General features: G+C 58.1%; 1 protein-coding gene across 4 annotated transcripts in view; it reads left to right on the top strand.

Moving 5' to 3' along the window:
• The first annotated feature begins 4,695 nt into the window (after positions 1 to 4,695).
• Positions 4,696 to 22,941, top strand: part of SNX17 (sorting nexin 17) — a 42,402-nt gene continuing 24,156 nt past the window's right edge. Inside the window, exons 1-9 of one of the 4 annotated variants that reach the window (XM_073624733.1) lie at positions 4,696 to 5,280; positions 5,312 to 5,342; positions 5,437 to 5,790; positions 14,453 to 14,527; positions 14,638 to 14,755; positions 15,009 to 15,073; positions 17,031 to 17,141; positions 20,425 to 20,515; positions 21,492 to 21,579. In XM_073624733.1, coding sequence (XP_073480834.1) covers positions 5,731 to 5,790; positions 14,453 to 14,527; positions 14,638 to 14,755; positions 15,009 to 15,073; positions 17,031 to 17,141; positions 20,425 to 20,515; positions 21,492 to 21,579 — 608 coding nt within the window. In that variant the 5' untranslated portion in view covers positions 4,696 to 5,280; positions 5,312 to 5,342; positions 5,437 to 5,730. Of the gene's footprint in view, positions 5,791 to 14,452; positions 14,528 to 14,637; positions 14,756 to 15,008; positions 15,074 to 17,030; positions 17,142 to 20,424; positions 20,516 to 21,491; positions 21,580 to 22,941 lie in introns of all 4 variants that reach the window. The other 3 variants (XM_073624731.1, XM_073624734.1, XM_073624732.1) reach the window with 3 other exon arrangements.

Raw genomic sequence — 22,941 nt, 5'->3', positions numbered from 1 at the left:
TGGGTGGTGTGTGGCAGTGGATGGTGTGTGGCAGTGGGTGGTGTGTGGCAGTGGATGGTGTGTGGCAGTGGATGGTGTGTGGCAGTGGGTGGTGTGTGGCAGTGGATGGTGTGTGGCAGTGGGTGGTGTGTGGCAGTGGGTGGTGTGTGGCAGTGGATGGTGTGTGGCAGTGGGTGGTGTGTGGCAGTGGATGGTGTGTGGCAGTGGATGGTGTGTGGCAGTGGGTGGTGTGTGGCAGTGGGTGTGTGTGGCAGTGGATGGTGTGTGGCAGTGGATGGTGTGTGGCAGTGGATGGTGTGTGGCAGTGGGTGGTGTGTGGCAGTGGGTGGTGTGTGGCAGTGGGTGGTGTGTGGCAGTGGATGGTGTGTGGCAGTGGGTGGTGTGTGGCAGTGGGTGGTGTGTGGCAGTGGGTGGTGTGTGGCAGTGGATGGTGTGTGGCAGTGGGTGGTGTGTGGCAGTGGATGGTGTGTGGCAGTGGATGGTGTGTGGCAGTGGGTGGTGTGTGGCAGTGGATGGTGTGTGGCAGTGGGTGGTGTGTGGCAGTGGATGGTGTGTGGCAGTGGGTGGTGTGTGGCAGTGGATGGTGTGTGGCAGTGGATGGTGTGTGGCAGTGGATGGTGTGTGGCAGTGGGTGGTGTGTGGCAGTGGATGGTGTGTGGCAGTGGGTGGTGTGTGGCAGTGGATGGTGTGTGGCAGTGGGTGGTGTGTGGCAGTGGATGGTGTGTGGCAGTGGATGGTGTGTGGCAGTGGGTGGTGTGTGGCAGTGGGTGGTGTGTGGCAGTGGATGGTGTGTGGCAGTGGGTGGTGTGTGGCAGTGGATGGTGTGTGGCAGTGGATGGTGTGTGGCAGTGGATGGTGTGTGGCAGTGGATGGTGTGTGGCAGTGGGTGGTATGTGGCAGTGGGTGGTGTGTGGCAGTGGATGGTGTGTGGCAGTGGATGGTGTGTGGCAGTGGGTGGTGTGTGGCAGTGGGTGGTGTGTGGCAGTGGATGGTGTGTGGCAGTGGATGGTGTGTGGCAGTGGGTGGTGTGTGGCAGTGGGTGGTGTGTGGCAGTGGATGGTGTGTGGCAGTGGGTGGTGTGTGGCAGTGGGTGGTGTGTGGCAGTGGGTGGTATGTGGCAGTGGATGGTGTGTGGCAGTGGGTGGTATGTGGCAGTGGATGGTGTGTGGCAGTGGATGGTATGTGGCAGTGGATGGTGTGTGGCAGTGGGTGGTGTGTGGCAGTGGGTGGTGTGTGGCAGTGGATGGTGTGTGGCAGTGGGTGGTATGTGGCAGTGGATGGTGTGTGGCAGTGGGTGGTATGTGGCAGTGGATGGTGTGTGGCAGTGGATGGTGTGTGGCAGTGGGTGGTGTGTGGCAGTGGATGGTGTGTGGCAGTGGATGGTGTGTGGCAGTGGGTGGTATGTGGCAGTGGATGGTGTGTGGCAGTGGATGGTGTGTGGCAGTGGGTGGTGTGTGGCAGTGGATGGTGTGTGGCAGTGGGTGGTGTGTGGCAGTGGATGGTGTGTGGCAGTGGGTGGTGTGTGGCAGTGGGTGGTGTGTGGCAGTGGATGGTGTGTGGCAGTGGGTGGTGTGTGGCAGTGGGTGGTATGTGGCAGTGGATGGTGTGTGGCAGTGGATGGTGTGTGGCAGTGGGTGGTGTGTGGCAGTGGATGGTGTGTGGCAGTGGGTGGTGTGTGGCAGTGGGTGGTATGTGGCAGTGGGTGGTGTGTGGCAGTGGGTGGTGTGTGGCAGTGGGTGGTGTGTGGCAGTGGATGGTGTGTGGCAGTGGGTGGTGTGTGGCAGTGGATGGTGTGTGGCAGTGGGTGGTGTGTGGCAGTGGATGGTGTGTGGCAGTGGGTGGTGTGTGGCAGTGGATGGTGTGTGGCAGTGGATGGTGTGTGGCAGTGGATGGTGTGTGGCAGTGGATGGTGTGTGGCAGTGGGTGGTGTGTGGCAGTGGATGGTGTCAGTAGATTTTTTTATTTCTACGTATTGATTTTTTCTTCAAATTAATTTGTTTTTAACTTTTTTTTACAATTCTTTTTTGGGGGGGGGGGGGGGGGTGTCAGTAGTTTTTTATTTTATATTTATTTTTACACTTACATTTTTTTGAATTTTTTTACAATAATTTTTTTTTTTTATATTTTTTGGGGGCTTTGGTGAGATATCAGAGGTCTAAACAGACCCCTTTGAGACAGAGAAAGGACGGAGGACACAATCCTATTCTCTGCATTGAAGATGAATGGACAGGAGACAGAGGTAGTACTATGTACTGTGGACTATGGACCAGGGACTGTGGACTATGTACTAGGGACTAATGGAGTATGGGCTAGGGACTGTCAACTTTGTACTATGGACTGTGTAATGTGGACTGTGGGTTAGGGACTATTGGACTATGTACTGTGGACTATAGGCTAGGGATCGTGGACTATGGGCTAGGGACTGTGGACTATGTACTAGGGACTATTGGAGTATGGACTATGTAATGTGAGCTATGGGCAATGGAGGGGGAGTTGGGACTTTAAATGAGGCGCACTAGTCGCCTCCATCCCGGTATTTACCGACAGGGCTATGGGCTAGGGATTTTTGGACTATGTACTGTGGACTGTGGGGTAGAGACTATGGGCTAGGGACTGTGGACTAGGGACTGTGGACTATGGGCTAGGGACTGTGGACTAGGGACTGTGGACTATGTACTATGGACTATTGGAGTATGGACTATGTAATGTGGACTATGGGCTAGGGACTGTGGACTAGGGACTGTGGACTATGGGCTAGGGACTGTGGACCATGGGCTAGGGACTATTGGACTATGTACTGTTGACTATAGGTTAGGGACTGTGGACTATGCACTAGGGACTATGGACTATAGGTTAGGGACTGTGGACTATGTACTGTGGACTATAGGTTAGGGATTATGTACTAGGGACTATGGACTATGTACTGTGGACTATAGGTTAGGGACTATGTACTAGGGACTATGGACTATGTACTGTGAACTATAGGTTAGAGACTATGTATTGTGGACTATAGGTTAGGGACTATGTACTAGGGACTATGTACCGTGGACTATAGGTTAGGGACTATGTACTAGGGACTATGTACTGTGGACTATAGGTTAGGGACTATGTACTAGGGACTATGTACCGTGGACTATAGGTTAGGGACTATGTACTAGGGACTATGTACTGTGGACTATAGGTTAGGGACTATGGACTATGTACTGTGCACTATAGGTTAGGGACTGTGGACTATAGGTTAGGGACTATGTACTAAGGACTGTGGACTATGTACTGTGGACTATAGGTTAGGGACTATGGACTATGTACTGTGCACTATAGGTTAGGGACTGTGGACTATAGGTTAGGGACTATGTACTAGGGACTATGTACTGTGGACTATAGGTTAGGGACTATGGACTATGTACTGTGCACTATAGGTTAGGGACTGTGGACTATAGGTTAGGGACTATGTACTAGGGACTGTGGACTATGTACTAGGGACTGTGGACTATGAACTAGGGACTGTGGACTATGTACTATAGGTTAGGGACTATTTACTAGGGACTGTGGACTATAGGTTAGGGACTATGTACTAGGGACTATGGAGTATAGGTTAGGGACTATGTATTAGGGACTGTGGACTATGTACTAGGGACTGTGGACTATAGGTTAGGGACTATGTATTAGGGACTGTGGACTATGTATTAGGGACTGTGGACTATAGGTTAGGGACTATGTACTAGGGACTATGGAGTATAGGTTAGGGACTATGTATTAGGGACTGTGGACTATGTACTAGGGACTGTGGACTATAGGTTAGGGACTATGTATTAGGGACTGTGGACTATGTATTAGGGACTGTGGACTATAGGTTAGGGACTATGTATTAGGGACTGTGGACTATGTATTAGGGACTGTGGACTATAGGTTAGGGACTATGTACTAGGGACTATGGAGTATAGGTTAGGGACTGTGGACTATGTACTAGGGACTGTGGACTATAGGTTAGGGACTATGTATTAGGGACTGTGGACTATGCACTAGGGATTAGGAATGAACATTACACCCGAGCACGTAGGTCCCCTGTACAAATCTTGCCCCTCCCCCAGGCACACATTGGAGATGTTGATTGCGCTCCACGCCATGATGTATGGCCGGACTTTGTGGCGCTCTCACAGGCACACGCTGTGTTAAGGTGACACGTTGGGTATCCATCTGCTCGTCACAACCTCATCTTTTATATTTTACCAAACAATTGTGTCATTTATTACATTTCTGTGCCCTAAAATGAACATTCGTTGACTTTTTTTACTGAAAATGTGCGATTGATAAGTATGTGATAACATCGTGTGAGATAAAAAAATGGGACCACCACCATTTTCTTCTCTGGGGTCTTCCAGAAAATACATCATGTTTGGGGGGTTTAACTAATTATTATTATTAGTATTATTCAGTATTTATATAGCGCCAACAGTTTACGCAGCGCTAATCTTCAGGCCTTCAATGTGCATTGAAACATGCGTGCAAAAAACAGGAACACAGCTGTGTCAGGGGAAAGGGTTAATCCATGGAAGGTGGCGGAGATTCTTATAATGAAGGAGTAGTGGACACCGGGAATGGACTCTCAGCAGAAGGCAGACGTGGAAAGAAATGACCGCTGAGCTCCGCGCATGCGCTGTCTCCTTCTAGGTGCTGGAACGATAGTACGAGTGGAATGCGGAGTGTTCCGCGCATGCGCAGCAGTGAGAGGTGGTTCTGGTGTCTTGTCCCCCCCACGGAACGGAGAGGCGTTGATCTGTTGTGAGCCCGGACGGTGCGAAGTGCTGCACACTACATCCGACTGGAGGCTGGACGGGGGAACGGATCGGGGGGCACCGGAGGGACCAAGGCTGATATTCTGGGGTGTCATGGCTTTAGGGCGTTAGGTTCCCTGCTACTGGGAATTGGGGAGAGTTAGGTGTGCTTGTATCTTATATTGGGGGCTTAGGTTCCCCCCTGTGTCTGGTATTGGGAGGTTAGGTGCCTCTGGTATCTAATATTGGGGAGGTAGGTTCCCCAGATCTCTAATATTGGAGAATTAGGTTCCCCAGATCTCTAATATTGGAGAATTAGGTTCCCCAGATCTCTAATATTGGAGAATTAGGTTCCCCAGATCTCTAATATTGGGGGGTTAGGTGCCCATATCTCTAATATTGGGGGGTTAGGTTGCCCCCTGTGTCTGGTATTGGGAGGTTAGGTGACTCTGGTATCTAATACTGGGGAGGTAGGTTCCCCATATCTCTAATATTGGAGAATTAGGTTCCCCATATCTCTAATATTGGAGAATTAGGTTCCCCAGATCCCTAATACTGGGGAGGTAGGTTTCCCAGATCCCTAATACTGGGGAGGTAGGTTTCCCAGATCCCTAATACTGGGGAGGTAGGTTCCCCAGATCCCTAATACTGGAGGAGGTAGGTTTCCCAGATCCCTAATACGGGGGGAGGTAGGTTCCCCAGATCCCTAATACTGGGGAGATAGGTAGGTTCCCCAGATCCCTAATACTGGGGGAGGTAGGTTCCCCAGATCCCTAATACTGGGGGAGGTAGGTTCCCCAGATCCCTAATACTGGGGGAGGTAGGTTCCCCAGATCCCTAATACTGGGGGAGGTAGGTTCCCCAGATCCCTAATACTGGGGGAGGTAGGTTCCCCCCAGGGAGTTAGGTGCTCCTCTAGTATTGGGTAGTTAGGTGTGTCTGTGTTGCTCTCACCATGCATTTCTCTATTCCTGAGACGGAGACGTGTAACACGGACAACGGTGGACAGTATGTGGTGAGTGTCGCCTGGGGAGGGGATGTGAGAGTTGTCTGCAGAGCAGTGTGCGCGCGGGGACGGTCTGCAGAGCAGTGTGCGCGCGGGGACGGTCTGCAGAGCAGTGTGCGCGGGGACGGTCTGCAGAGCAGTGTGTGTGCGGGGACGGTCTGCAGAGCAGGGTGCGCGGGGACGGTCTGCAGAGCAGGGTGCGCGGGGACGGTCTGCAGAGCAGGGTGCGCGGGGACGGTCTGCAGAGCACTGTGCGCGGGGACGGTCTGCAGAGCACTGTGCGCGGGGACGGTCTGCAGAGCACTGTGCGCGGGGACGGTCTGCAGAGCAGGGTGCGCGGGGACGGTCTGCAGAGCAGGGTGCGCGGGGACGGTCTGCAGAGCAGGGTGCGCGGGGACGGTCTGCAGAGCAGGGTGCGCGGGGACGGTCTGCAGAGCAGGGTGCGCGGGGACGGTCTGCAGAGCAGGGTGCGCGGGGACGGTCTGCAGAGCAGGGTGCGCGGGGACGGTCTGCAGAGCAGGGTGCGCGGGGACGGTCTGCAGAGCAGGGTGCGCGGGGACGGTCTGCAGAGCAGGGTGCGCGGGGACGGTCTGCAGAGCAGGGTGCGCGGGGACGGTCTGCAGAGCAGGGTGCGCGGGGACGGCCTGCAGAGCAGGGTGCGCGGGGACGGCCTGCAGAGCAGGGTGCGCGGGGACGGTCTGCAGAGCAGGGTGCGCGGGGACGGTCTGCAGAGCAGGGTGCGCGGGGACGGTCTGCAGAGCAGGGTGCGCGGGGACGGTCTGCAGAGCAGGGTGCGCGGGGACGGTCTGCAGAGCAGGGTGCGCGGGGACGGTCTGCAGAGCAGGGTGCGCGGGGACGGTCTGCAGAGCAGGGTGCGCGGGGACGGTCTGCAGAGCAGGGTGCGCGGGGACGGCCTGCAGAGCAGGGTGCGCGGGGACGGCCTGCAGAGCAGGGTGCGCGGGGACGGCCTGCAGAGCAGGGTGCGCGGGGACGGCCTGCAGAGCAGGGTGCGCGGGGACGGCCTGCAGAGCAGGGTGCGCGGGGACGGCCTGCAGAGCAGGGTGCGCGGGGACGGTCTGCGGAGCAGTGTGTGTGTGGACGGTCTGCAGATTGCTGAGCACTGTGTACAGAGTATGTGAGATGATCTGCAGAAGTATAGAAAGTATCTGACTGCCATAGAAAACCACAGGAAGTTGGCAGGAAGTGCAGCATGGTGTGAGCGGGGTCATCCTCAGGATTTCCCCTCCTGTACTTTGTATCCACATCCTGTTTATGTGGGATGTATTAGGAGTGCGGGGTATAATAATGTCAGAGTGCACACAATGGGGGAGATTTACTAAAACTGGTGCACAGTAATCAATCGGCTTCAGAGTCTTCCATGAAGCTTTGACAATAAAACCTGGTAGCTGATTGGTTACTGTACAGAGCTGCCACCAGATTCTGTGTGCTCCAGTTTTAGTAAATCTTCCCCCTATGTGTTATTTGATGACACACTGTATCATATGGGAGATGTATAAGGGGGTGCAGGGTATAATGTCAGAGTGAACATGGTGTATTATTTGCAGGATGTATGGGGGTGCGGGGCGTAATGTCTGTGGACACAATGTATCATGGGGGGGGGGTGTAAAAGGGGGTGTAATGTCAGAGTGCACACAATGTATTATAGGGGGGTGTGGGGTATAATGCACACAATGTATTGGGGGGTCGACCGATTATCGGGGGGCCGATATTCACATTTTTGCAGGGGCCATCTTTTTGGGGCCCACTATGTCATGGACCCGGGTAGAAGAAGCCAGGACTGAGAAGGTCTGCAGTGCATGGCACATGACGTCATTAGATATATATTGCACCGCGCACTGGGCTTCTTCTACGGATAGGGCAGAGGCTGGGCCGCCTCCCTCGCCTCGGACAGTGCACACCACGGAATGGCTGGACCGGAGGACACGACAGCCAGCCAGCCACAGCAGGGTGCCATCCAGCCAGCCACAGCAGGGTGCCATCCAGCCAGCCACAGCAGGGTGCCATCCAGCCAGCCACAGCAGGGTGCCATCCAGCCAGCCACAGCAGGGTGCCATCCAGCCAGCCACAGCAGGGTGCCATCCAGCCAGCCACAGCAGGGTGCCATCCAGCCAGCCACAGCAGGGTGCCATCCAGCCAGCCACCCGCAGGGTGCCAGCCACAGCAGGGTGGCATCCAGCCAGCCACAGCAGGGTGGCATCCAGCCAGCCACAGCAGGGTGGCATCCAGCCAGCCACAGCAGGGTGCCAGCCAGCCACAGCAGGGTGCCATCCAGCCACAGCAGGGTGCCATCCAGCCACCCACAGCAGGGTGCCATCCAGCCACCCACAGCAGGGTGCCATCCAGCCAACCACAGCAGGGTGCCATCCAGCTACCCACAGCAGGGTGCCATCCTGCTACCCACAGCAGGGTGCCAGCCAGCCACAGCAGGGTGCCAGCCACAGCAGGGTGCCAGCCAGCCACCCGCAGGGTGCCAGCCAGCCACAGCAGGGTTCCAGCCAGCCAGCCACAGCAGGGTTCCAGCCAGCCAGCCACAGCAGGGTGCCAGCCAGCCAGCCACAGCAGGGTGCCAGCCAGCCACAGCAGGGTGCCAGCCACAGCAGGGTGCCAGCCAGCCACAGCAGGGTGCCATCCAGCCACCCACAGCAGGGTGCCATCCAGCCACCCACTCGCGGGGTGCCAGCCACCCGCAGGGAGCCAGCCAGCCACCCGCAGAGTGCCATCCAGCCAGCCACAGCAGGGTGCCATCCAGCCAGCCACAGCAGGGTGCCATCCAGCCAGCCACAGCAGGGTGCCATCCAGCCAGCCACAGCAGGGTGCCATCCAGCCAGCCACAGCAGGGTGCCATCCAGCCAGCCACAGCAGGATGCCAGCCACAGCAGGGTTCCAGCCAGCCAGCCACAGCAGGGTGCCAGCCAGCCAGCCACAGCAGGGTGCCAGCCAGCCAGCCACAGCAGGGTGCCAGCCAGCCAGCCACAGCAGGGTGCCAGCCAGCCAGCCACAGCAGGGTGCCAGCCAGCCAGCCAGCCACAGCAGGGTGGCATCCAGCCACCCACAGCAGGGTGGCATCCAGCCACCCACAGCAGAGTGCCATCCAGCCAGCCACAGCAGGGTGCCAGCCAGCCACAGCAGGGTGCCAGCCAGCCACAGCAGGGTGCCATCCAGCCAGCCACAGCAGGGTGCCATCCAGCCAGCCACAGCAGGGTGCCAGCCACAGCAGGGTGCCATCCAGCCACCCACAGCAGGGTGCCATCCAGCCACAGCAGGGTGCCATCCAGCCACCCACAGCAGGGTGCCAGCCACAGCAGGGTGCCATCCAGCCAGCCACAGCAGGGTGCCATCCAGCCACCCACAGCAGGGTGCCAGCCACAGCAGGGTGCCATCCAGCCACCCACAGCAGGGTGCCATCCAGCCACCCACAGCAGGGTGCCATCCAGCCACCCACAGCAGGGTGCCAGCCAGCCACCCACAGCAGGGTGCCAGCCAGCCACCCACAGCAGGGTGCCAGCCAGCCACCCACAGCAGGGTGCCACCCACAGCAGGGTGCCATCTAGCCACCCACAGCAGGGTGCCATCCAGCCACAGCAGGGTGCCATCCAGCCACCCACAACACGGTGCCAGCCACAGCAGGGTGCCATCCAGCCACCCACAGCAGGGTGCCATCCAGCCACCCACAGCAGGGTGCCATCCAGCCACCCACAGCAGGGTGCCATCCAGCCACCCACAGCAGGGTGCCAGCCAGCCACCCACAGCAGGGTGCCAGCCACAGCAGGGTGCCAGCCAGCCACCCGCAGGGTGCCAGCCAGCCACAGCAGGGTTCCAGCCAGCCAGCCACAGCAGGGTGCCAGCCAGCCAGCCACAGCAGGGTGCCATCCAGCCACCCACAGCAGGGTGCCAGCCACCCGCAGGGTGCCATCCAGCCACCCACAGCAGGGTGCCATCCAGCCACCCACAGCAGGGTGCCATCCAGCCACCCACAGCAGGGTGCCATCCAGCCACCCACTCGCGGGGTGCCAGCCAGCCACAGCAGGGTGCCAGCCACCCGCAGGGAGCCAGCCACCCGCAGGGAGCCAGCCAGCCACCCGCAGGGAGCCAGCCAGCCACCCGCAGGGTGCCATCCAGCCACCCACAGCAGGGTGCCATCCAGCCACCCACAGCAGGGTGCCAGCCACCCACCCACAGCAGGGTGCCAGCCACCCACCCACAGCAGGGTGCCAGCCACCCACCCACAGCAGGGTGCCAGCCACCCACCCACAGCAGGGTGCCATCCAGCCACCCACAGCAGGGTGCCATCCAGCCACCCACAGCAGGGTGCCATCCAGCCACCCACAGCAGGGTGCCATCCAGCCACCCACAGCAGGGTGCCATCCACAGCAGGGTGCCATCCAGCCACCCACAGCAGGGTGCCATCCAGCCACCCACAGCAGGGTGCCATCCAGCCACCCACAGCAGGGTGCCAGCCACAGCAGGGTGCCAGCCAGCCACCCGCAGTGTGCCAGCCACAGCAGGGTGCCATCCAGCCACCCACAGCAGGGCGCCATCCAGCCACCCACAGCAGGGCGCCATCCAGCCACCCACAGCAGGGCGCCATCCAGCCACCCACAGCAGGGCGCCATCCAGCCACCCACAGCAGGGCGCCATCCAGCCACCCACAGCAGGGCGCCATCCAGCCAGCCACAGCAGGGCGCCAGCCAGCCAGCCACAGCAGGGCGCCAGCCAGCCAGCCACAGCAGGGCGCCAGCCACAGCAGGGTGGCATCCAGCCAGCCACAGCAGGGTGGCTTCCAGCCACAGCAGGGTGCCAGCCAGCCACAGCAGGGTGCCAGCCAGCCACAGCAGGGTGCCAGCCAGCCAGCCACAGCAGGGTGCCAGCCACCCGCAGGGTGCCAGCCACAGCAGGGTGCCATCCAGCCACCCACAGCAGGGTACCATCCAGCCACCCACAGCAGGGTGCCATCCAGCCACCCACAGCAGGGTGCCATCCAGCCACCCACAGCAGGGTGCCATCCAGCCACAGCAGGGTGCCATCCAGCCACCCACAGCAGGGTGCCATCCACAGCAGGGTGCCATCCAGCCACCCACAGCAGGGTGCCATCCTGCCACCCACAGCAGGGTGCCATCCTGCCACCCACAGCAGGGTGCCATCCTGCCACCCACAGCAGGGTGCCAGCCAGCCAGCCACAGCAGGGTGCCAGCCAGCCACCCGCAGGGTGCCAGCCAGCCACCCGCAGGGTGCCAGCCAGCCACCCGCAGGGTGCCAGCCAGCCACAGCAGGGTTCCAGCCAGCCAGCCACAGCAGGGTTCCTGCCAGCCAGCCACAGCAGGGTGCCATCCAGCCACCCACAGCAGGGTGCCACCCACAGCAGGGTGCCATCCAGCCACCCACAGCAGGGTGCCATCCAGCCACCCACAGCAGGGTGCCATCCAGCCACCCACAGCAGGGTGCCATCCAGCCACCCACAGCAGGGTGCCATCCAGCCACCCACAGCAGGGTGCCATCCAGCCACCCACAGCAGGGTGCCATCCAGCCACAGCAGGGTGCCATCCAGCCACAGCAGGGTGCCATCCAGCCACAGCAGGGTGCCATCCAGCCACCCACAGCAGGGTGCCATCCACAGCAGGGTGCCATCCAGCCACCCACAGCAGGGTGCCATCCAGCCACCCACAGCAGGGTGCCATCCAGCCACCCACAGCAGGGTGCCAGCCACAGCAGGGTGCCAGCCAGCCACCCGCAGTGTGCCAGCCACAGCAGGGTGCCATCCAGCCACCCACAGCAGGGTGCCATCCAGCCACCCACAGCAGGGCGCCATCCAGCCACCCACAGCAGGGCGCCATCCAGCCACCCACAGCAGGGCGCCATCCAGCCACCCACAGCAGGGCGCCATCCAGCCACCCACAGCAGGGCGCCATCCAGCCAGCCACAGCAGGGCGCCAGCCAGCCAGCCACAGCAGGGCGCCAGCCAGCCAGCCACAGCAGGGTGGCATCCAGCCAGCCACAGCAGGGTGGCATCCAGCCACAGCAGGGTGCCAGCCAGCCACAGCAGGGTGCCAACCAGCCACAGCAGGGTGCCAGCCAGCCACAGCAGGGTGCCAGCCAGCCACAGCAGGGTGCCAGCCACCCGCAGGGTGCCAGCCACAGCAGGGTGCCATCCAGCCACCCACAGCAGGGTACCATCCAGCCACCCACAGCAGGGTGCCATCCAGCCACCCACAGCAGGGTGCCATCCAGCCACCCACAGCAGGGTGCCATCCAGCCACCCACAGCAGGGTGCCATCCAGCCACAGCAGGGTGCCATCCAGCCACCCACAGCAGGGTGCCATCCACAGCAGGGTGCCATCCAGCCACCCACAGCAGGGTGCCATCCAGCCACCCACAGCAGGGTGCCATCCAGCCACCCACAGCAGGGTGCCATCCTGCCACCCACAGCAGGGTGCCAGCCAGCCAGCCACAGCAGGGTGCCAGCCACAGCAGGGTGCCAGCCACCCGCAGGGTGCCAGCCAGCCACAGCAGGGTTCCAGCCAGCCAGCCACAGCAGGGTTCCTGCCAGCCAGCCACAGCAGGGTGCCATCCAGCCACCCACAGCAGGGTGCCACCCACAGCAGGGTGCCATCCAGCCACCCACAGCAGGGTGCCATCCAGCCACCCACAGCAGGGTGCCATCCAGCCACCCACAGCAGGGTGCCATCCAGCCACCCACAGCAGGGTGCCATCCAGCCACCCACAGCAGGGTGCCATCCAGCCACCCACAGCAGGGTGCCAGCCACCCACAGCAGGGTGCCAGCCACCCACAGCAGGGTGCCAGCCACCCGCAGAGTGCCATCCAGCCACCCACAGCAGGGTGCCATCCAGCCACCCACAGCAGGGTGCCATCCAGCCACCCACAGCAGGGTGCCATCCAGCCACCCACAGCAGGGTGCCATCCAGCCACCCACAGCAGGGTGCCATCCAGCCACCCACAGCAGGGTGCCATCCAGCCACCCACAGCAGGGTGCCATCCAGCCACCCACAGCAGGGTGCCATCCAGCCACCCACAGCAGGGTGCCATCCAGCCACCCACAGCAGGGTGCCATCCAGCCACCCACAGCAGGGTGCCATCCAGCCACCCACAGCAGGGTGCCATCCAGCCACCCACAGCAGGGTGCCATCCAGCCACCCACAGCAGGGTGCCATCCAGCCACCCACAGCAGGGTGCCATCCAGCCACCCACAGCAGGGTGCCATCCAGCCACCCACAGCAGGGTGCCATCCAGCCACCCACAGCAGGATGCCAGCCACAGCAGGGTTCCAGCCAGCCAGCCACAGCAGGGTTCCAGCCAGCCAGCCACAGCAGGGTTCCAGCCAGCCAGCCACAGCAGGGTTCCAGCCAGCCAGCCACAGCAGGGTTCCAGCCAGCCAGCCACAGCAGGGTTCCAGCCAGCCAGCCACAGCAGGGTGCCAGCCAGCCAGCCACAGCAGGGTTCCAGCCAGCCAGCCACAGCAGGGTTCCAGCCAGCCAGCCACAGCAGGGTGCCAGCCAGCCAGCCACAGCAGGGTGCCAGCCAGCCAGCCACAGCAGGGTGCCATCCAGCCACCCACAGCAGGGTGCCATCCAGCCACCCACAGCAGGGTGCCATCCAGCCACCCACAGCAGGGTGCCATCCAGCCACCCACAGCAGGGTGCCATCCAGCCACCCACAGCAGGGTGCCATCCAGCCACCCACAGCAGGGTGCCATCCAGCCACCCACAGCAGGGTGCCATCCAGCCACCCACAGCAGGGTGCCAGCCACCCACAGCAGGATGCCAGCCACAGCAGGGTTCCAGCCAGCCAGCCACAGCAGGGTTCCAGCCAGCCAGCCACAGCAGGGTTCCAGCCAGCCAGCCACAGCAGGGTTCCAGCCAGCCAGCCACAGCAGGGTTCCAGCCAGCCAGCCACAGCAGGGTTCCAGCCAGCCAGCCACAGCAGGGTTCCAGCCAGCCAGCCACAGCAGGGTGCCAGCCAGCCAGCCACAGCAGGGTTCCAGCCAGCCAGCCACAGCAGGGTGCCAGCCAGCCAGCCACAGCAGGGTGCCAGCCAGCCAGCCACAGCAGGGTGCCAGCCAGCCAGCCACAGCAGGGTGCCAGCCAGCCAGCCACAGCAGGGTGCCAGCCAGCCAGCCACAGCAGGGTGCCAGCCAGCCACAGCAGGGTGCCAGCCAGCCACAGCAGGTTGCCAGCCAGCCACAGCAGGGTGCCAGCCAGCCAGCCTCAGCAGGGCGCCAGCCACCCACCAACAACAAAACTTTAAATGTACAGAATAACGGCACCTGATATCGGCCTAAAAGGCGGCGGAAAAATCTGTATTGGCCCTGGAAACTATATTGGTTGACCCCTAAAATGTATTATATGGAGATGTATAGGGGGTGAGGGGTATATATAATGTCAGAGTTCACACAATGTATTATATAGGGGGCGTGGGGTATAATGTCAGAGTGCACACGACGTATTATATGGGGGATGTATAGAGAGTATTAGGTATAATGTCAAAATACGCACAATGTATTATATGGGGCATGTATTGAGGGTATAATGTCAGAGTGCACACGATGTATTATGTTGGGGATGTATAGGGGTGCAGGATATAATGTCAGAGTGCACAGGATGTATTATATAACAGGCCCCCCTGTTTCTCTTCCAGGCATATAACATTCATGTGAACGGTGTCCTGCACTGCAGAGTGCGCTATAGCCAGCTGTTCGGCCTCCATGAACAGGTGAGGTGTGGCCAGGGAACAGCAGACGGTGGGAGCTTCTACTGGAGTTCTCTGCCCAATTTCCATACTAGAACCCCGTCCCTTGTGACTTCCCCCATGTTTTCTTGCAGTTGCGAAGGGAGTATGGAAACAATGTGGTGCCCATGTTCCCCCCAAAGAAGCTCTTCACCCTGACGCCGGCCGAGGTGGAGCAGAGACGGGAACAGCTGGAGAAATACATGCAGGCTGGTGAGTGGAGGAGGGGGCAGATAACCAGACCAGATTCCAGAGAGCGCACCATCAGAGAAATGTCTGTCGTACCGCGTGAGGTCCCTAGGTCTGCCCGTCACCCTATACCCGCCCCCAGATCTGACCCTCCCACTGTAGTGAATTATAGACTCATGGATACTTCTTGGTGTTGAGAGCGGGACCTGCATTGTTGGGTGGGGTCTGTTTTGCTCAGGGAGGAACTCTGCAGTAACAAATTTTTCTTGTTCTACAGTGCGGCAAGATCCAGTGTTGGGGTCCAGCGAGATATTTAACAGCTTCTTACGGCGCTCCCAGCAGGTGGGTGATGGAATTGCAGTCTTTGGGGCATGGAATGGGTCCACTGGTTTGTGGGATTGGGGTTGTACTACTTCAGGTTGGTGTGAGGGGGGGGGTGTAAGGTTCGGAAGAGGAGCCCAGCATCAGGCAGGGGAGGAGCAGATAATGTTGGGATTAGGTATGGGGAAGGAGACTGAGGATCAGGTACAGGATCAGGTGGAGGATGAGGATCAGGTACAGGATCAGGTGGAGGATGAGGATCAGGTACAGGATCGGGTGGAGGATGAGGATCAGGTACAGGATCGGGTGGAGGATGAGGATCAGGTACAGGATCGGGTGGAGGATGAGGATCAGGTACAGGATCGGGTGGAGGATGAGGATCAGGTACAGGATCGGGTGGAGGATGAGGATCAGGTACAGGATCGGGTGGAGGATGAGGATCAGGTAAAGGATGTGTAAAGGATGAAGATCAGGTACTGAAGTGGTAGAAGAGGGTCGGGGTGGAGGATGGAGGGTCGGGTAGAGGGGGGCAGGGTAGAGGATGAGGATCGGGTAGAGGGGGGGTAGGGGTTGAGGATCGGGTAGGGGGGGTAGAGGGTGAGGATCGGGTAGGGGGGGTAGAGGGTGAGGATCGGGTAGGGGGGGGGTAGAGGGTGAGGATCGGGTGGGGGGGGTAGAGGGTGAGGATCGGGTAGAGGATAAGGATCGGTGGGGTGGGGTAGAAGATGAGGATCGGGTAGAGGGGGTAAAGGATGAGGATCGGGTAGAGGGGGGGGGAGAGGATGAGGATCGGGTAGAGGGGGGGGCTAGGGGTTGAGGATCGGGTGGGGGGGTAGAGGGTGAGGATCGGGTAGGGGGGGTGGAGGGTGAGGATCGGGTAGGGGGGGTGGAGGGTGAGGATTGGGTAGAGGATAAGGATCGGTGGGGTGGGGTAGAAGATGAGGATCGGGTAGAGGGGGGGGGGAGAGGATGAGGATCGGGTAGAGGGGGGGGCTAGGGGTTGAGGATCGGGTAGGGGGGGTGGAGGGTGAGGATCGGGTAGGGGGGGTGGAGGGTGAGGATTGGGTAGAGGATAAGGATCGTGGGGTGGGGTAGAAGATGAGGATTGGGTAGAGGGGGTAAAGGATGAGGATTGGGTAGAGGGGGGTTAATTGATGAGGATCGGGTAGAGGATAAGGATCGGTGGGGGGGTAAAGGATGAGGATCAGGTAGAGGGGGTAAAGGATGAGGATCGGGTAGAGCGGGTAAAGGATGAGGATCTGGTAGAGGGGGGGGTAGAGGATGAGGATCGGGTAGAGGGGGGGGGCTAGGGGTAGAGGATCGGGTAGGGGGGGGTGGAGGGTGAGGATCGGGTAGGGGGGGTGGAGGGTGAGGATTGGGTAGAGGATAAGGATCGGTGGGGTGGGGTAGAAGATGAGGATCGGGTAGAGGGGGTAAAGGATGAGGATCGGGTAGAGGGGGTAAAGGATGAGGATCGGGTAGAGGGGGGAGGGGGTAAGAGGATGAGGATCAGGTAGAGGGGGGGGTAAGAGGATGAGGATCGGGTAGAGGGGGGCAGAGGATGAGGATCGAGTAGAGGGGGGGGGTAGAGGATGAGGATCGGGTAGAGGGGGGGGTAGAGGATGAGGATCGGGTAGAGCGGGGGGGGGGGGTAGAGGATGAGGATCGGGTAGGGGGGGGGGGTAGAGGATGAGGATCGGGTGGGGGGGTAGGATCAGGATCGGGTGGGGGGGGGGGGGTAGAGTATGAGGATCGGGTAGAGGACAAAGATTGGGTGGGCGGGGTAGAGGACGAGGCTGAGGATCGGGTGGGCGGGAGGATGAGGATCGGGTGGGGGGGAAGGATGAGGATCGGGTAGAGGGGGGGTATAGGGATCAGATAGGAGGATAGAGCAGTGGGGATCAGATAGATGGATAGAGCAATGGGGATCAGATAGAAAGGCTTAGCAGCTGACTGCAGTCTTGTTTCCCCCACTCAGGAAACTCAGCAGATCCCTACAGAGGAGGTGCAGCTGGAGGTCTTCCTTTCTAATGGGCAGAAGGTGAAAGTGACAATCCTGACCTCCGACCAAACGGAGGATGTGCTGGAGGTGAGGACACAGATAGGACACTTTGCCTGGGGGGGGGGGGGGCGCTGTGTTTTTCTTATCGCTCATTAAGGGACACAAGAAGTCCTATACTCGTCTTTCATTATGGAGGCCGGAAAACTCCTGATAAGATACTTGGGCCCCCTAAGCACCTAGCAGTCCAGTATTGCTTTGAGGAGGACCTTATTAAAAAGTGATCTGCCCCCTCTGTGGATCTGGCACTGTCCCATCTTAACAAAGTGTCTACCATTCTACTGGAGGATGTACCCATCTACAAGTATTCCACTCATAAGCGCCTGGAGGCTCTTTAAAGCCTTGTCTTCTCTGGCAGGTCTTGCTCTACAACCTGTTTCAGCTGTGATCTTGATAGGTTGTTGGTTTTTCAGCCTCGTTTTCCATAAGAGTCTCCTGTCGGTGAGCATGTTGGTAGCTCTGCTATTTGGATCTTATCTTCTGAACCTCAGGTGTTCACCATGTTGCTAGACCCAGTACTAGATAAGGGCATTTTTACACTTGCTTTAAAATGTGGCATTGGTCACATATTTTTAATGCACTCTGAATGCCAATCAAAGCCCCTGTCATTAAATAAAATGGTTACCTTGCAGTCCTGTTCGCATGTTGTGTTTTTCGTTCAAAAATTATATGTCGCTCTCTTGGTGTTTCAAAGCATCTCCAAAGCCTCCATAGAAATCTGACAAAGCTTGCTAACGGCACCTGCAGCTTTTGAGAGGCTTTTATCTGGCTTTAGGTTTGCTTTGTTTTGGGGGTATTGCCGGTATGAGCTATCCCAGGATGCACTGGGAAACCAACAAGCAAACCTAAAAGACGTCCAGTCACTTCCCATTCATGTGTATATATTTTGGGAGTGTCTGGTGTAGACGTCACATCCTGGTGTGGAGCAGCAGTAAGGTGAGCATGGTCCAGACGGGAGCGGAGCAACAAGCAGATGGCACACGTCTTGTGGAACATAGGAACTCCTATAGCGGAAGGTGAACAGTGGACCTGAGTGAGAGGACTGAGCAGCAGAGGATCAGCAGAGCTGGAGGACTGGAGCAGGAGATACTGGCAATGTCACATGTGGTGCGCAGCATTGGAGCAATATAGCGGAGGGTGTGCAGGGACTAGAGTTACTACTGAGCAGGAGATCAGAAGATCTGGGGGGGTTAATACTGAATGCAGGCTCAGCAGAGCTGGGGATTACTGAGTGGGGGGCTCAGCAGAGCCGGGGATTACTAAGTGGGGGGCTTAGCAGAGCCGGGGTTACTGAGTTGGGGAAGGGCTCAGCAGAGCTGGGGTTACTGAGTTGGGGGGGGGGGGGGGCTCAGCAGAGCCGGGGTTACTGAGTTGGGGGGGGGCTCAGCAGAGCCGGGGTTACTGAGTTGGGGGGGGGGGCTCAGCAGAGCCGGGGTTACTGAGTTGGGGGGGGGGGACTCAGCAGAGCCGGGGTTACTGAGTGGGGTGGGAGGGCTAAGCATAGCCGGGGTTACTGAGTGGGGGGGAGGGCTGAGTGGGGGGGGCTCAACAGAGACCTGGGGGTTACTGAGTGGGGGGGCGCAACAGAGCCGGGGGTTACTGAGTGGGGGGGCTCAGCAGAGCCGGGGGTTACTGAGTGGGGTGGGAGGGCTAAGCATAGCCGGGGTTACTGAGTGGGGGGGGGCTCAGCAGAGCTGGGGGTTACTGAGTGGGGGGGGGGGCTCAGCAGAGCTGGGGGTTACTAAGTGGGGGGCTCAACAGAGACCTGGGGGTTACTGAGTGGGGGGGTGCAACAGAGCTGGGGGTTACTGAGTGGGGGGCTCAGCAGAGCCGGGGGTTACTACCGAGTGGGGGGTGGGGGCTCAGCAAAACTGGGATTTACTACTGGGCAGGGGATCAGCAGAGCTGGGGGCCAAGAGCATATGATACCAACAACTAACTTGTATTATGATACTAAATATAATTAATATTATTATTATTATGATTATAAATATGTATGATACTAAATAACTAACCTGAGATGAGTGGGGACCAGAGAGAGGAGGATCAGCAGAGCTGGGGGTTACTACTGAGCTGGGGATCAGCAGAGCATGAAGTTACTACTGAGAGGGAGAGGTTGATTTGCAGTGCTGGGAGTTACTACTGACCCGGGGGGGTCGTCAGAGCTGGGGGTTACTACTGAGCGGGGAATTGGAGGAGCCGAGGGTACTAATAAGCGTGGGATCTGTTGAACAAGGGTACCAATGACCTGGGGATCCTTAGTAAGGGTACTACTGAGCCGGGGTTCTACTGGGCCCCTTTAAAACAAAATCGAAAATCAACACACACAAAGGGCATTTGCAAAACTTTATTAGAGCTTCAAAACACATTACTGAAGCCCAAAAAACACATCAAAAAAGCATGTTGAAGTGTAAATGAGCCTTTACTGTACTCTCAGGGCATTCCTATTGTGGAATATCTAGATGACCTTCTGCTGAAGGAACAGTCGGCACAGGCTCTGGTGGACAATGTAGCCCTGACCACCCAGACCTTTGCCAGGTCCTGAACTTTCAGAAGTCTGCTTGGAATCCAAGGCACAGCTCAAGACAGAATTTTTCTTCCCCAGTAAAAACTTCAGTCTCTCCGCTCCGACTCTTTAATCCAGGAGTCGACCGATTCTTTGCTTCTGTTTGAGACCCTGGGGCTGATGGTATCCTTCGAGGAAGTCCTGAATTTCTCTCCAGATCCCTACAACACCACATTCTGCCGTAATGGGACATGTCAGTCCAGTCCTTGAGCAGAGGGATTATTCAAACACCAAAGACCAGGTGGCCCCGACTCTAGTTCACCAGAGGACTTCCTTCTATCACCTGAGTCACTACTTCATGTAGAAAGACCGACTCTTTGTCATTCCTGATGGTCCCCATAAGCGCGAACCAGCTTCTTGCTTTACCATTTCTTGAGAGTCGGGTCTTCGGAATTAGGCAACTGTTTCTAATATTTGCAAGGCTGCCAACTAGTCACCAGTTCTGTTTACAGGTTCGCCAAGCTCTACCGGGTGGGTGTTGAGGTCTCCTCTTATGCCAGCTTCAGGTTTAAGGTCCTTCAGGAGGCTCTGTTTGTTTTTTGTTTTTTTGTGGGCCCGTTTCCCACCCCTCAGTCCTAGGCTTGCCTACATTTTTTTTTTTGTTTGCCACTGTCCAATTCTTTTGTAGGTGGCAGTATAACCAGACAGTATATGACTTCCCGTGTCCCTCAGTGAACTCCAAAAAATGGTTTTCATGGTAAGTAGAAAGATACCATTTTATACTTCTAATTCACCTCCCAATCACAGGCAGTCACCACCAAATTGGACCTTCCGGAGGAGCTGATTGGATACTTCAGCCTGTACCTCATTAAGGATGGAGCAGACGGCTCATTCTCCTGTAAGTCTGTCTATTTGTGTATACCATATGGGAACAATTATCTGCATCACATGAAAGGGGAGGAGCTCATATTTTGGAGGGCTGTCGCTGGGTGGTCGGGGAGGCCTGCTCCCTGCTGGTGGGTGGTCGGGGAGGCCTGCTCCCCGCTTGTAGGTGGTCGGGGAGGCCTGCGCCCCACTTGTGGGTGGTCGGGGAGGCCTGCTCCCTGCTGGCTGGGTGGTCGGGGAGGCCTGCTCCCTGCTGGGTGGGTGGTCGGCGAGGCCAGCTCCCTGCTGGGTGGGTGGTCGGCGAGGCCTGCTCCCTGCTGGGTGGGTGGTCGGCGAGGCCTGCTCCCTGCTGGGTGGGTGGTCGGCGAGGCCTGCTCCCTGCTGGGTGGGTGGTCGGCGAGGCCTGCTCCCTGCTGGGTGGGTGGTCGGCGAGGCCTGCTCCCTGCTGGGTGGGTGTTCGGCGAGGCCTGCTCCCTGCTGGGTGGGTGGTCGGGGAGGCCTGCTCCCTGCTGGGTGGGTGGTCGGGGAGGCCTGCTCCCTGCTGGGTGGGTGGTCGGGGAGGCCTGCTCCCTGCTGGGTGGGTGGTCGGGGAGGCCTGCTCCCTGCTGGGTGGGTGGTCGGGGAGGCCTGCTCCCTGCTGGGTGGGTGGTCGGGGAGGCCTGCTCCCTGCTGGGTGGGTGGTCGGGGAGGCCTGCTCCCTGCTGGGTGGGTGGTCGGGGAGGCCTGCTCCCTGCTGGGTGGGTGGTCGGGGAGGCCTGCTCCCTGCTGGGTGGGTGGTCGGGGAGGCCTGCTCCCTGCTGGGTGGGTGGTCGGGGAGGCCTGCTCCCTGCTGGGTGGGTGGTCGGGGAGGCCTGCGCCCCGCTTGTGGGTGGTCGGGGAGGCCTGCTCTCTGCCAGTGAAATGTGGGGAAGCCTATGGCCTGCTGGTGGATGGTGGGGAGGCCTTCTCTTTGTCACTCTGATCCTCACAGAATTGTCCTCCCTCTGCAGTTGTCCGGAAGCTGCAGGAGTTTGAACTACCATACGTGTCGGTTACCAGTCTCCACAGCAGAGAATACAAGATTATTCTTCGGAAAAGGTAAATTCCTCTGATCACATCTTAGAATTCATGCCATCTGCCAACACATATCAACCATAGGTGGAGAGATGATATAGACCAACCCTCTGCTGTTCATCTATGGATGACTAATCTAAACATGCCACCACAGTGTCAAATCACATCTGTTTTCCCTGTTCGTTATATTCACCATGACCTCAATGAACACAATGTTTTGGATTTGTGTTAGTCTTCCTGTGTGATGATTGAGATTTATGACGTCAGTGATGTTCATTTCAGTGTCTGAATATTCTGCTCCTGGTGATGTTAGGGATGGCTCTCAGTTACAACTCTCAGGTTTCTTGTAGTTGATAGTGATGTAGGTCTCTGGATCTTCTGGTCTGGTGGTGATGTTAGGGATGGATCTCTGAAACTTCTCCTGAGATGATTCAGCTCTCAGGTTTCTTGTAGTTGATAGTGATGTAGGTCTCTGGATCTTCTGGTCTGGTGGTGATGTTAGGGATGGATCCCCAAACCTTCTCCTGAGATGATACAGCTCTCAGGTTTCTTGTAGTTGATAGTGATGTAGGTCTCTGGATCTTCTGGTCTGGTGATGTTGGGGATGGATCTCTAAAACCTTCTCCTGAGATGATACAGCTCTCAGGTTTCTTTTTTAGTTCATAGTGATGTAGGTCTCTGGATGGTCTGGTGGGTGATGTTAGGGATGGATCTCTGAACCTTCTCCTGAGATGATACAGCTCTCAGGTTTCTTGTAGTTGATAGTGATGTAGGTCTCTGGATCTTCTGGTCTGGTGGTGATGTTAGGGATGGATCTCCGAACCTTCTCCTGAGATGATACAGCTCTCAGGTTTCCTGTAGTTGATAGTGATGTAGGTCTCTGGATCTTCTGGTCTGGTGGTGATGTTAGGGATGGATCTCCAAACCTTCTCCTGAGATGATACAGCTCTCAGGTTTCTTGTAGTTGATAGTGATGTAGGTCTCTGGATCTTCTGGTCTGGTGGTGATGTTAGGGATGGATCTCCAAACCTTCTCCTGAGATGATACAGCTCTCAGGTTTCTTGTAGTTGATAGTGATGTAGGTCTCTGGATCTTCTGGTCTGGTGATGTTGGGGATGGATCTCTAAAACCTTCTCCTGAGATGATACAGCTCTCAGGTTTCTTTTTTAGTTCATAGTGATGTAGGTCTCTGGATGGTCTGGTGGGTGATGTTAGGGATGGATCTCCGAACCTTCTCCTGAGATGATACAGCTCTCAGGTTTCTTGTAGTTGATAGTGATGTAGGTCTCTGGATCTTCTGGTCTGGTGGTGATGTTAGGGATGGATCTCCGAACCTTCTCCTGAGATGATACAGCTCTCTGGTTTCCTGTAGTTGATAGTGATGTA

The sequence above is a fragment of the Aquarana catesbeiana genome, linkage group LG04 (genome assembly GCF_042186555.1).
Source record: "Aquarana catesbeiana isolate 2022-GZ linkage group LG04, ASM4218655v1, whole genome shotgun sequence".
NCBI classification, from domain to species: Eukaryota; Metazoa; Chordata; class Amphibia; order Anura; family Ranidae; genus Aquarana; species Aquarana catesbeiana.
Note: the sequence above shows the minus strand (reverse complement) of the source record. Positions and strands in the feature narration are given on the sequence as shown.